This window comes from Nematolebias whitei, chromosome 22 (assembly GCF_014905685.2).
Source record: "Nematolebias whitei isolate Nwh7 chromosome 22, NemWhi1, whole genome shotgun sequence".
NCBI classification, from domain to species: Eukaryota; Metazoa; Chordata; class Actinopteri; order Cyprinodontiformes; family Rivulidae; genus Nematolebias; species Nematolebias whitei.
The window spans coordinates 19,484,418-19,499,581 of NC_056519.1; the positions used below are offsets into that span (position 1 = coordinate 19,484,418).

General features: G+C 38.4%; 1 protein-coding gene across 2 annotated transcripts in view; it reads right to left on the reverse strand.

The window, feature by feature from the left end:
* The window catches only part of prkcq (protein kinase C, theta), a 30,471-nt gene extending 24,146 nt beyond the window's left edge, over positions 1-6,325 (reverse strand). For both annotated transcript variants that reach the window (XM_037695823.1, XM_037695825.1), the window contains exons 1-2: positions 6,047-6,325; positions 371-570 (exon numbers count right to left, since the gene is read on the reverse strand). In XM_037695823.1, coding sequence (XP_037551751.1) covers positions 371-570; positions 6,047-6,164 — 318 coding nt within the window. In that variant the 5' untranslated portion in view covers positions 6,165-6,325. The remainder of the gene's footprint in view (positions 1-370; positions 571-6,046) is intronic.
* Positions 6,326-15,164: the final 8,839 nt, after the last annotated feature.

Consider the following 15,164-nt stretch of genomic DNA (forward strand, 5'->3'; position numbering starts at 1 on the left):
AGAGCACTTTGAAATGCTCTATGGTAAGCTATTTGTGGAAATCCCTGATACAACACTCACAGCAGAAGCAGAAGTTTGTGATTCTCACAGGCTGCCTTGAGAAGATTTCCCATCAGGCCTTTGAAGAGAGCTGTCATTAAAGTTTACTCTGTGTTTTGAGGTTCCAGTTTTATTAAAACCATGTGCAGTACAGAGCAGGTGACAATGTTGACACTGCACTCAAAAAATGTCAGCAGTCAGCGGTTTTTAATGCTAAAAGGAGAATTTCCCGCTTCACTCATTTGACCTTTTGAGCCCAAAATGAGCTAACGTGTGTGGACTTATTTTAAACAACATTAGAGCTTAAACACTCAGGTTCTGCTGCACTAACCCAAATCTCCAGTTTGCCGTTCTCCTTTTTGCAGCGCGTTGCTAGCGAGTCTAAAGCGACTGTGGCCTCTGATTTGAGCTCTGCTGTTCGGTCTTTCACCATCACGTGCATGATGCGCCCGCGATGGACGTGGGCGTCGAACGTGGTGCTCCACGGAGGGTACATGGTGGGCTTCTTCTGCTTGTACACTTGACCCTTCTCTGTAAAGATAAGAAAAAGGTTTAGGAGCAGGTCGGTTTTCGGGTGTTTTCTCAAGAAATAACTATTTTTCATTTTTGTTTTTGTATCTAGACATTAAACCAAGATGCAAACTGAGAAGTGATTAAATTATTGCTGAAGACGCATACACCTGAAGATGTTCCTTTTTATTTTTATTTTTGTTACAAAAAACAAAACAAAAGTAGTCATCTAAATATGTACTGCCTTCAAAAATATGTTTCTTACTCTGGAAAAAGTATTTTCAAGATGCTAGAAAAGTTTATCTGCACTATTTGACAATGTGCATCTTTAACTTAAACAAACTTAAATATATTTTCTACTCCACAGAAACTTTTACTGACAAATACAAAAACAACAGTAGAGTCACACTGGCATCAATACAACAACAACAAAAAAACTATTAAGAGTCCAGATTTTATATTTTTAAGTTTTACTAAAAAAAAAAGGAAAAATATTTCCTCCTTTCTGAAACTGCTTTCACTTCAGACACATTTTCAACCTTTTTTTAGAGCAATATACGCATGATATTAAAGTATATTTTAATTTTACTGACAAATGATCAGACTGTAGAAGATTTATTATGGAACTCTATACATTTTGGAATTATGGAAAAACAATTAAAATAGAATAGATGGATATTTGTTTTAGACTTGAATAATGTTTTATGTCATGGTGGAAAAGAGGCATAATTTGGCCAAATTTGACCTCATCTGTGTCTTGGATGATGCTGATAAAACTTCTGTATCAGCTGACACAGATGACACCACTATAATATTTGTGCATCGCCAATGAGAACAACAGAGCAAAGAGAGAACTTTAAGTTTAAAAAAAGGCATTTCTTTTCCAGTAGCCTTATCCTCCCAATGTATCATTTTGCAAGTTTCAAAGGAAAACAAGAAAATAGGAAGATTTTCCTGCCATTCTGCATAAAAATTAGTTTTATTAGACCAAAATTTAACTTTTAAAGGCTTTCGTATTACAAGAAACAGACCGATCATCGACCAGCATTCCAGTGACCAAACACAGAAACTTGTCTACAACACAAATGATTGACTATCCTAAAGACAAGCATGCTTTGTTTCTTATATTTTGAATTATGTACTAAATATCTTGAAACTTTTTACAAATCTCTGTTAAAAAAAACACTACAAGGCTCCTTCAAAATGAAAACAATTACCTTTAAATCCTTGCATTTGATCCTTGCATCTTTGCGTTTGTCTTTTTTTTGTTGCTCTTTTAAAAATTTCTAAGTGTTTTTTTTTCTACTGTGCTGTGCAGCATTATACTTGTACTAGGGATGCAAGATATTGGATTTTTGGCTGATATCCAATATGCCGATATGTTAAAACTTGTTTGGTCGATAACCGATACCAATACCAATATTTTTTCCTAGACCTACAGAGACTACATAGCTTTCTCTGATGTGGAATTAAAATACTACATTATTCTGCATGGTCTTTGTCAATTTGGCTTGATACTAAATGCAGATGCCAAAAAGGGGGTTGACAATGATGTAACACTACAACTTGGATTATGACTAATGACAAATTTATTCATGACATTTACTCTCTCTAACACAATGACAACACTCAAACAGTGAAAATGTTTCAATTTTCACAAATCTAAACTCAATGGCGTGTGTGATGTCATAACATGCTGGCTCTACAGGCATCCTTGTCATAAAAAAACAGCACCATATATATATATATATATATATATATATATATATATATATATATATAAATACACAGTAGTCCCTTGCTACTTTGCAGTTCGTTTATTGTGGACCCGCTCTGTCGCGGTTTTTCAAAATTAGATTGGACATGACAAGTGGCTGACTGATGGATGAGCCGCATGATCGGCATGAAGTTTTTATTTAAAATAAATTATTTTAAATTATTAGCACATCTGTGCAGCCCATACTGCAGGATAAACTTCCTGCTGCAGCTGATCAGCTGTTCTCCGTGCAGAACAGAGAAGTGGGCGTGGCCAAGAACACTTGCAGGTGGCTGAGAGCAGCGGAGGCAGGGAGCTGAAATCATGACATTACGTGCTTGTTTAGAGTTTAGAAACATTGTTTAGAACATTGCAAGAGTGTGGGAAGGGTTTAAAATGCCTTAATACGTACATACAGTACACACACACACACACACACACACACACACACACACATATATATATATATATATATATATATATATATATGTTATTCTGACGGAATGGCCGATGTCCAATATTTTACTTTTTTGCTAATATCAGCTGATACCAATACCATGCCAATAATATTGTGCATCCCTAACTTGTACACCATTTATTTATTTACTTCACTCTTGAAACCAAGATAATTCAGCACGCAGCTTATCAGGAAACCTGTCATCACTCATCTTACAGGAGTTTGACTTGCAGCATATCTGAAGAACAGAGTTAGATTGTTACATTGTCTCTGTGATCTGAGAGATTTTCTGTTGCATCACATGAGAAATAAAACAACAAGATCTTTATAATAAAAGCAGTTATTTTTTTCTCTGCAAAGCCACCCCATAGATCCACTTACATAAGGGCCACATGCCATCCTGCCGCTCCAACAATAAAACCTGCTAAGCTTTTCACTGTCAAAGTGACCCGTGGCTGTCTCCATCATTGCCTGTGCATCCATCAGCCCTGCCAGCTGCTGTCACACTGAGAAAACGTGTCCGTGTCTCTGCAGACAAACAGGCGGCATCACATTGTGAGCAACGCCCTTTCAGCATCGCTCAGCACGAGGTGACATACTTAGGGTGCGTGACACTTCTCAGTCAGTTCCTGTGTTTTTAAGAAAGCGACATTTAGACGTTAGACGCTCTTTTCACAGAAGGACTTTATCTGTACATTTTTCTTATGCAGCAATAATCAGATTCTTTCATAATGTAAAATCAGCGAGTCAACAAGACTTGGGTTAACTTATTAACTTAAATAAGAGACGAGTAATAACAAAACTAACTATTAGATAGTAAATGAAGTTTGCCGTGCACAGCAAAATCAAGTAACCATGCAGAAGGTTTTGCATTCTTTTAATCTGAAGAAATAAAATCCTTCCTACCGTATTTTTCGGACTATAAGGCGCACTGGATTATAAGTAGGCCTGTCACAATAACAAATTCTGCTGGGCGATTAATTGTCTCAGAAATTATTGCGATAAACGATAATATTAATTGAAATTGGACAATAATCATTAATTATTGTCAAATTTAAGAAGAAATATTTAATTTGTTTAGCATGTAGTACCCTTTTTCAACCACCGGATGGCAGTATAAGACTGTTTGAACCAAAGGATGGATAGTGAGGGAGCGAGCTGCGTCTCTTTAAGAAAAATGGGAGGGAGTCCCCTTGATGTGACATGGATTGTCTCTCTTCGGTTCTCAACATGGCGGATGCTCGGTGTGGTTTGAGCTCTTTAGCATAGCATTTTTCACACAAAGCTTTTAATTAAAAAAAAAAATCAGTAAACAAGTTCTCAGCTTCTTTTTGCAGTGAAAAACTTTTTACATGAAGGCACGGGTTTCAACTGTGAATTTTGGAGCTTCGACAAGACGGAAGTTTTTTTCCCTCCGAGGTCGACCTGTTAGCTTAGCTTGTAGCTTAGCTTCTCAGCTTAACTGCTTTTAACGATCCAAAACCGTGATTTTGGACTTTATTCATCTCATTCACAATAACTCCACATTGTTCAGTTGTTCCACATAAAAATCAGTTTGAGGTCAGTAAGCTCAACCAGAATTAATACATAAGATGCATCTGATTATAAGGCTCAATGTCAATTTTTGAGAAAACTAAGATTTTAAGTGCGCCTTATAGTTAAAAAAAATACTGTACTTTTTTTTTCTTTGTCAGCCTTGGAGTTTATCATCGTTATCATTAGCTGCTGATTTTAAAGGTTCTTAACGTTTCCACTGTTACAAAATCCATATCCAGTAAATAAGGCTGACTTAACAAGATTACAATTTACTGACGGTCTACAAGAAGAAACTGTAATTTTTTTTTCCACTGTAGTTTCAAGTCATTCAGACTTGAAGCTAAAGTGAAGTGAAACTAAGTGACGTTGCACCGTCTAGTCAGTTGATTGGAAATAAGACACAAACTTTAATTTCTCTGCTGCTTCAGTTCTGTGGTTTCACCAAAGAGGAAAAGAAACAAAAGAGCCCTCCTCTTTCCTCGTAACGTCTCTGTTTTTAACTTTATCCTGTACTATTACGCACCGATGGTTAAAGATAGCCCGATGGAGACCAAAAATAACAGCTGCATGGCTGATATCACGCTGGTATGTTTCCAAAGTGATTTCAGAATAAAAGCCCAATTACTGAATGCAGTCATAATGAAAACTGGCAAAAGCTACATTCTGCGTTTTTTAACGTGAGAATGAACTAATTTAACTCACAAATACAATAATTTTATCTCTAAAAATCATCCTTTCATGGATAGGGTGCAGCGTTGTCTCATTTAGTAAACAGGAATCAGAAAATATACATTTTCTCTTCATGTTGGCAGCTCCAGTGTAAGAGACTTCGTTCTGGTCAAAACCACAAAAATGATAATTATCCATGCATTTAAAGCCTTTATTGGATAATGGGTGCACACAGATAATGGATGCCGCTAAGTGGAGTCTCAATCCTTAGTTTGACAGGAATACACATCATTAAGTGCAAAATAATATAAAAAAAACGCATTTTTGCTAAAGGTGCTTCTTGACGATAATCAGATTGACTGGTTTTATTCTTGCTGCTGATATTTTCACATCACAATATACGAACTGACTAAAATACATCTAACTTCTGCATTTCTATTCCCTACACCCACTGCTGTTGGTTTACTGAACATCATGAGCTGCACTTCTTAGATGGCGGGGGAATTATGTTTCCATGAAAGTTTTGGTAAAACATGAAGTGGGTTTTATTTGTGATGCATAAAACTCTAAACTAACAGCAGCGCATTGTTTGGGACGCCACGTAGTAAAGGTCAACAATGAAGAGAGTTGTTTTAATTTTAGATTCATTTTAAGAAGCGGTTGGGAGTTTTTTTTTTATTATTTACTCTTCCCAGTCTGCAAGATTTAAGATGGACATGTTTTTTGTCTTCTGAATAAGCAGTAACTAAAAAATATTGAATTTAACTGTTAATAAATTAAAGATCTCATCACATTTGATACTGAAACCACCGACACTTGGACATTTTTTTAATGTAAAATGTAGCAAATAATGAGACATTTTGTTCCCACAACCAAAATTTGATTATCAATACATTTATCCCAAAGAAAACTTGACCTTTAGTGCATTTAATGTTCAATAAAACATGTAAATAATAAGTCAGGACTGCGATGCAGTTCCTAATGATGGCCGAGTATCAATCTAACGTTGCATCACTGGTTTAGTTTGAGGATTCAATAAGCTGAATAACATTTCTGATGAGTAATTTAAGATCACTAACCTGTGTCAATGGCCTCCTTCATGTACACAGCGCAGTAAGGGTTCAGCACCTCTTCATAATAAGCCAAACCAGGATCGATCTCAAAGTTGGAGAACCCAATCCTCAGGAAGGGGGACATTTTTTTGCTAAATGCTCGCTAACTTCAGCTCAAATATCCAAACAATCTGCAGGAAAATTGTCCAACGAGCTCCTTGTTGTAAATGAGTTTGAGGAGGTGAAATCTGTCAGGTCGCTGCTGTCGGGCACCTTTCCTGTGCCGCAGCACACACGAGCTACCCCAGTTCCTCCGGAGGAAAGATGGGCTGGCAGGGGAGGGGGAGGAGGCTGAGAGGAAGTTTGATTTGTTTGTTTTTTTCTGCCCTCGACGTATCAAATAACCTGCAAGAGGAAAAAGCAAATATTTCATCATCTGTGACGCCATAGCCTCAAAATCTGTCTGCAAACGCTGAAATCCTGTCTGCTGCAGCTGGCTGTCAAAAGCGCAGCTTAAAGTAAAAGAAACAACAAAGCATCCTCGTATATAAACCTCTAGAAGCGCCGTGTGAAGTGACAGGAAAAGGCTGTTGTCTATTCAGACCTAAACCAAATGCAAGACGGCAAACCAGCCTGAACCTCAACTACTCAGTGTAAACAGCAGCTGTTAGACTGATCAACTTTTTTAAAAAATGTAACAAAATCTTTTAAATTTATGTAATGGACCATCAAAACCAGCACAGCAACCTGTAACAAGCTTCCTCCCCTGCTCGTGAACCGGTGGCGGTCGATGTGATATCTGAGTCCAGCTGAAGAGCAATGTGTGTGTGTGTGTGTGTTTAGGTGTTGGTTGCAGTGGTTTAGAGGCGACTGGGAGTCGACTATTAATAGGGGTGAAATACTAAACTCTGATGATGAATATGTGACTGCATGAGTCTGACTCTGCAAGTATGAAACTGGAATGAGTCACCAGCTCCTCTGGAAAGTTGACAACCTTTTAGCCGGCCATGATGAATTTAGAGATGATTTTTATTAGTAGAAGAAGAAGATGCACTTGTAGTGAAAATCTAAAGTGTGCAATTGTTCATGTAAGCAGGTTTCTGGTGATTAGTGGAGCCAAGCATTGGTTTTATGCTGCTGGGTGGCTTAAAGTCAAAACAATACTTTAAAAAAAAATTGCAAAATTATTAAAATACTTCAAATTCTGCAGAGCATTTTAGCTTCTTTAAGTGGTTTAATGCATCTGCTCGACTGTGCGCTGGACCATCTGTGTGACCGAGCCTGTAAACCCAGGAAATTAATGACAAAACTTCCATTCAAAAAGCATAAAACACACGATAGAGCAAGAAGGTCACGAGGAAAACAATGGAAGAAAACCAACAAGAGACGTTTGTTTTGAGGAAATTTGCCATTATCTACCTTTGAATAATTTATCACTCAGGGGCCACATTGGCACAAAGACTGTGTCTAATTCCAGATGATAAATCACTTGAAATACATTTATGGCGTAGGGGGTGGGATCAGGAGGGCGAGCGGGTTGATCCCTGCTTCTCTAACCAACATGTAAGTGTTTTTGGGTGAAACGCTGAGCAGTGGCTGATGTGGCTTGTACAGTAAAGCACTTGGAGTTGTCAACTGTCTATAAAAACGTAACATCAATGTAGCCCATTTACCACATAATCCCCTAAAAAGTATTGGAGCAGTAAGGTCCGTTCTTTTCCATTTACTGTAAACCAAAAACATTTAGGTTTGACATCAAATATAAATATAAGACAAAAGAGCAATATTTCAGCCTTCATTTCCTCATGTTGACATCTGGATTGAATAATAAAACATTAAAGATTGCATTATTTTTAATGGAACGCCATATCTTTAGGCAAACAAGATTGACGCTTGTTTTATTTGTTGCCCGGGCGTGTTCTTTTACATTGATCATGCAAACAACAGAGCTGAATGTCTTTCTTGGTTTCACATTTGGGTTTTTCCTGTGCAGACTGTATTTATGGTCTATAGAGGTGGAACCAACATGAAAACCAGAGACCTGTCTCTGGGTTTAAAACCAAACCATCAATAAGCAGAGACGGGAGAGAACACCATTGGACAACATTGACCAAAGCAGGTCAAACCATTTAAAATGTCATGAAGAACAAAAGCACCGGTGTATTCAGGAACAGACACAAACCTCCTAAAACAACTATACGTGAAGTGGCTCCAGGTGAGCAACAACCTCCAGAGAGCAGGAGTTTCACAATCCTCCACAACAAAAGCACCAAGGCTACACCAGAAGACGCAAACTGCTCGTTAACAAGACGAATACAAAGGACAAACTGGAATTTGAATAAAGTCCAGATGAGCTTGAAAAGCACTGGGACAGATTTCTGGACTGATGAGACATAAATGAACCTTTACCAACAGGACAGAGCAAGATCTCAGGTCGAGGTGTTTACGTATCTGGGCGTCTTGTTCCTGAGTGATGGATTGGAGCCTCATCCTCAGTAATAAGGGGGTTGCTTTGGTTGGTCATGGTGAAGAGCTGAGCTAGAACACAAAGTGATCTGTTGACGTTCCAACCCTCACCTATGGTTCATGAGGTCTGGACGTGGAAGAAACGAGCTTCTGCTGCACCTTCACATCAAAAGGAGTCGTTTGTGGTAGTTTAGTCATCTGATCTGGATGCCTCCTGGATGGGCACGTCCTACCCCAGAGGCCCCAGGGCAGAACAAAAACGTACTAAAGTGTATCTTCTCTGGTCTGGGAATGCCTCAGGGTCTCCCAGGAGAAGCTGGAGGGTGTCACTGCAGAGGGACGTCTGGGTTCTCTTCTGGACTTGTTGCCTCCACAATCTGAATACGGAGAAGCAGCAGAAGATGTGGAAGCTGTGCACCTGATCCAAATGTGCAATAAAAGCTGAAATTAAGAAAAGGGTTAACAACAAAAACGGTTAAATCGTGTCATCTGGACCAGTTTCTTTAAGCGAGAAATGTTTTGTTTCCCATCCAGAGGACTTTATCGGCCTACGGCCTGCTAACCAGATCTGTCCCAGAGGTAGTCTTCACTGCTGTGGTTCAAGCCGACCTCCTGTTGTACATGATTGATTGTTTTGCACGTGTTAAAAGTCTACTTTTGAGATTACAACAGGAGGTCGGCTTGAAACAGCAGTGAAGACTACCTCTGGGACAGATCTGGTTGGCAGGCCGCAGACTGAAGAAGTCCTTTGGATGGACCATTTCTCACTTAAAGAAACTGGTCCAGATGACACAAATTAACCTTTATTTTGTTTTTAAAGCTGAAAAGTTGCTCGTTTGTCTCATATTCATCGTTTGAAGTCGAACATAAAGGACTGATGTCACTGCTCAATACTTTTACAGTGGCGTGTATAAGAAGTGAGACACGGTGGCTCAGTTGGTAGAGCTGCTGCCTCTCAGCGAGAAGGTTGCTGGATCAAATCCTGGCCGGGGACCTGTCTGTGTGGAGTTTGTATGTTCTCTCCGTGCATGCGTGGGTTTTCTCCTGGTACTCTAGTTTCCTTCCACTGACCAAAAACATGCATGTTAGGCTGATTGGTAACTCTAAACTGTTTCTAGGTGTGAGCGTGAATGGTTGTCTCGTTTGTCTCTATGTGTCCCTGTGATGGACTGGAGACCTGTCCAGGGCCTGCCTTTAGCACAGTGACTGCTGGATATGGGCACCAGTGACCCCCGCAACACAAAAAGGAAGAAGCAAAGACAATGGATTGATGGATGGATGAATATGAAGTTACAGTACTGCATTACACTTCCTTTTGGTAACTAAATGATTCACTTAAACTAAGACACGTCAGGCACAGATCATATAAATTCTGGTTTTAAAGACCTTTCTTTGAATTGAAATGTTCTTTTTAAATAAACTTCAAAATGTGTGAATGTGGTTTTATCAAGTTGTCAGTTAAATCAACCCATTAACCTAAGCTTTCATAACTTGCTTAAAATACCTAATGTACTAAATATACGTCTAAAGATGACTAATAACTCCAAATATAAATACATAAATATACTTTTATAACAATGCTCTATAAGCACACTGATACTGATCTTGATTTTGACACAACTGTGCACACACAGAGACCTCACTGTCATCTCAGACTGCAGCTTTAAAATGCACAAAAGCTGCAGCTCCTCGTGCACGATGAACTCGTCATACACGGCTGCGTTCGCACAGGAGGAGTAAAACTTCCGGTGCTCAAGTCACAAAAGTGTAACCACACTTCCTGCCTCCAAGCATTTTTGTTCTTTAAAGTGAGGCTGCTGTAACACCCCCCTCCCCAGACTGAAAAACAGTGTTCAAATCAAAACAAAGCTGCTCAAGAGCATAAAGAAGGCGGGAGAAAAAAAAAAAAAAAAACAGTTTGTAAGATAAACTATTTGCCACTTTGACACTTAAAGTAACAAGCAAGTTAAAGTCCTATTAAGAAACATCATACTTTGAACACACAGCAACGGTCAATTTAGCATCACCAGTTCACCTAACATGAATGTTTTTGTACAGTACTGTGGGAGGAAACTGGAAAAACTAGATAAAATACAAACATGCACAAGAAAAACAGACAAACTCCACACAGAAGGCACCAAATGAGTTCTGAATACAAGACCTCCTCTGTGGCAACAGCACTAACCAGATGTGCCATTATGCAGCCTCCATCCAATTCAACCAAATTAGAGTTGGATGTAATCCAATGATTATCTGAGTTCATGCAACTAGAGAATTATATTACAGTTTAACCTGAGTGTTATTTACAATAGTATTTTTCGGACTATCAATTGCACCGGATTATAATGTGCATTAAGTGAAACAAAACAGTCAGATAAGTCAAAACTTTATTCAACTCATTCACAATAACCACATAAAATCAGTTCAAGGTCAGTAAGCACAACCAGAATTAATACATAAATAGGCCTGTCACGATAACAAATTTTGCTGGGCGATTAATTGTCTCAGAAATTATTGCGATAAATGATAATATTGTTTGAAATTTGACAGTAATTAGTAATGTCAAAATTTAAAAAGAAATGTTGGTTAATTTTTGTGTGTAGTACCTTTTTCAAACACTGGATGGCAATAGGAATGTGCGATATGGCATAAAATTCATATCACGATATGTATTGTGAAGGGTGGCGATAACGATATATATCGCAATATATTTTGGGTATAAAAACTTAATAGGATTTTTTTTTTAAGCATAGGGTGTCATTTTGCCATCATATATTTTGAATTAAAAAAATTCCACTACTAGGTCCAGAGAGTTTTTAAATAACAAATAAATCAAGTATTAGGCTTTTTTCTTGTAGTGCAAAACAGTGCAAAAGTATATAAAATGTAGTTTTAGCCATATATTTAAAACAAAATAATATGCTGTTAACTCTTAACAGTTTCCAGTATTCTCACTAAATGGAGGCCGAGATGGTGTAGAGGCAGGGCAGCCGGCTTGGGACCCGAAAGTCCCAGGTTCGATCCCCAGTCACTGCACATCACGTGGCGTCTCTGGGCAGCACGTCTCATCCCCAAAATGTCCCCCGGGCGCTTTCAATAGCTGCCCACTGCACCACCTGGTGGTGGATGGGTTAAATGCAGAGACTAATTTCGCCATTGTATGGAGACATACAGTGCTGACATTGTGATGACATTATTATTATTATTATTATTAAATAAATGAACAGCAACAGAGCAGCATTTTACACTGAAAATACTTCATCCACCAACCCTCTAGTAGGCGACTCCTTCTGCTTTAATGGAGAGTTGACCCAAAATGAGTCTGTGGATTTGACCAGAGGGTCTTGCAGTAAAATCACACAACACAGCGTTCTTTTCACAGATCAGAGAGCAGGTTTCTCTCATGCGTCTGAATACGGCAACACTACGGCAAGCCGGGCGTAGTTAGCTTGTAGCTTCGCTACTTAGCCCTCGAAGAAAAGACTTTAACGCCACTTACGCACAGTTTTTAACTAAAAAAAGGTAATGATTAAATATGACAGTATGACAGCTCTGATTTTACATCAGACACAGCATTACTGCAGTTAGCCGGTAGAAGACAGATCTCTATTGTAGGCTAAATTTCTATTGTTTTTACCGTGTAACAGTTTATATCACGCATTCCTAGATGGCAATATAAGACTGTTTGAACTGAAGGATGGATAGTGAGGGAACGAACAGCGTGTCTCTTTAAGAAAAATGGGAGGGAGGCCCCATGACGTGACATGGGCTATTTCTCGTTCCTGTTTATCGGTTCTCAAAATGGCGGACGCTCGGTGTGGTTTGAGCTCTTTAGCAGAGCATTTTTCACACAAAGCTTTTAATAAAAAATCAGTAAACAAGTTCTCAGCTTCTTTTTGCAGAGAAAAAAAACAACAACATTTTAGACAAAGACACGAGTTTCAACCGTGAATTTTAGAGCTTCGACAAGACTTAACGTTTGAAAATGATCTCAGTCTAGGCAGACAGTACAAACTCTGGCTTTTCAGTGTAACGGATGGTGTTCCCCAGGGGTGTGTCCACGGACCCCTCCCGTAAATCTTAATGGTTTTGACTATAAAGTTTTTGTTTTGAACATGACTGCATGAACATTTCTGACTTCCTGAAGTTTATTGATGATCTCCTCCCATGAAGATGTTCCACTGTTCACTGTTTGCATGCTGCTTCACAGCTACCTTATGCAGTACTACAAAAATATGTTTTTACTTTTATGCAGATGAGAGTCTGTCTTACATGCAGATAAAATCCATATATCCAAGAATTCATACCACAGCTTTTCTTTCTGACCTTAAACCCTAGATGGGCCAGAATTTGTTTATATATATATATATATATATATATATATATTTATATATATGTTTATATTCAGTCATTCTGTTTGGTCCGAAGTCTTTTTTTCAGTCTTGATTGATTTAACTAACTGACTAATTCAGTTTTATGTAACATCATGTAAGAAGAATCGCTGATTTGAACCTCAATTTTGATGCTCAGGTCAAAAATGTTAGGTCTTGTTTTTCTTTCTTAAAACAGTCTCAATAATCAGGTCATTTCCTGCTGACTTAAAAAAAGTTTGGTCTACACGTGCCATAATTACTGTAATCAGGTACCAGTCTTGCCGCAGCAGTTTAAAGCACTACAGCTAGAACCACCACCAGGATAAAAGGGCACAAAAACATTAATTCTGTGTTTGTAACACTGAACAATTATGCAAGATTGTATTGTCTATTGACTTTAAACTCGTACTAATCCTCTTTTAAACCTTAAATACCTTCTCAAATACACCCTAGATTTATTGACTATGTAGCAGTTTAACAAATTACCGTAAGTCAGTTTGTCATAAAAGGAGATCTTTATTTTTTCTTTTAGAGGCTGAATGTCACAAGAAGTCTAACTTTCAAATCAATTTTTCAAACTTTTCATGCTTTAAAAATGCTGTTTTATATTTTATTTCTGGTTTTCAATAAAAAAAATCTAGCTGATTAAATACATTTTATCGCTTGTACTGCACTTTTGAACATTTTAAGAAAGTGCTTCACACAAAGCCATATATACCGGTAGTATAATCTTACTGGTAAAAACTAAAGTGTTCAGGGGACAAACTGTCTATAATCAGATTCAGAGAACTGCATCAGTCACAACAGATGGACAATGACCTGATTTCATGCGGTAAAAACATGGAATATTCAGCAGGCCGACACCAGAGCTCGACCTGATGCATTTCATGTGTTCAAAGCAGAACTAAAGCCATAAATACACCCAAACAAACAAGTCAGAACAGCCGAAATCAACATCAACGCATCACAAAGGAGGAAACCACACAAATGGTGAGGGCGAAGGGTCACCTGTCAGACCCATCTACAAAGGTGTTCTCCAAAGCTCTATACTCAGTCCAACTATTTTGACTGCGTACATCGACAGTGTCCTCACTAACTCCACCTGCTAAACATCTTCTGGTAAAAATAACGATCCTTCCGATGTTCACTTAAGGCGACGTCATCTACAGAACCGCTTCCAAAACTCTCCTCCACAAACTGGACACATTGGACACCACAAACTGGCGGCTGTGGCTGAGTGGTTAGAGCAGTCATCCTACAATGCAAGAGTTGGGGGTTCGACTCCACCAGCAGTCCCATGTCGAAGTGGGCAAGACACTGAACCCTTCATCGCCTCCGATGCGTTTCCTATCGGTGTACGAATGTGATAAAGCACCGATTAGTCTCTTTAGAATGATTTGTTCAATTAGAGTTGTATAGATCTAGTAGAGTGCTGTATGAACGGGTAAATGAGGCACAGATTGTAGTGTGAAGAGCTTTGAGTATCTTGATAAGGTAGAAAGGTGCTATACAAGTACAGTCCATTTATCATTTTACCACGCAGCCACAGTTTACCACTGGAGCTCCTTTCATCACTGCACTCTGTATTCCCTGGTGAACTGGCCTTCTCCTCACTCCCACAGACAAACGTTGAGCTATAAAACCCTAACTGGTAAAATCCCATCCTACCTCAGTTCATTATTCAATATCCGAAACAACATGCATACTCTCCACTCCAGCACTTACGTTGGTATATCTATCCCTGAAGCACACACTTTCTTTGGCTGTTTATTATTATTTTTTGCTTCTAATGATTGGAACCATTTACAACAAACTCTAAAACTCACTTTTTTAATCCCATTTGCATCTTTTAAAAGCTTAGTGCAAGCATCATTTGCAGACCGTTGCACATGCTTTTAGCAATCTCCTCTTCTGTTGTAACTTTCTTATACCATGAAACCTGTCCTAGCTCTTTATTATCTACGGTCTGTACAATTTGATGGTTGGCTGCCAGTTCAATTCAATTCAATTCAGTTTATTTACATAGCGCCAAGTCACAACAGAAGTCATCTCAGGCAACTGAACAGAAACATTCATATGTAAAATAAGTTGACAGAAACGTCCAGTTCTACCACCTCTGGATGTGCTGCTTCTTGGCCAGGTCGTCATCAGAATTTGTTCTCAACTGATTAACCTGGTTCAATAAAGGTCAAATAAAGAAAATAAATAAGATAAAATAAATAAATAAGACTCTTCAGGCAGACAGTACCTGCAAATGAGTTTGTTGCTTTATGCAACATGAAAAGCTTTGTATATATATATATATA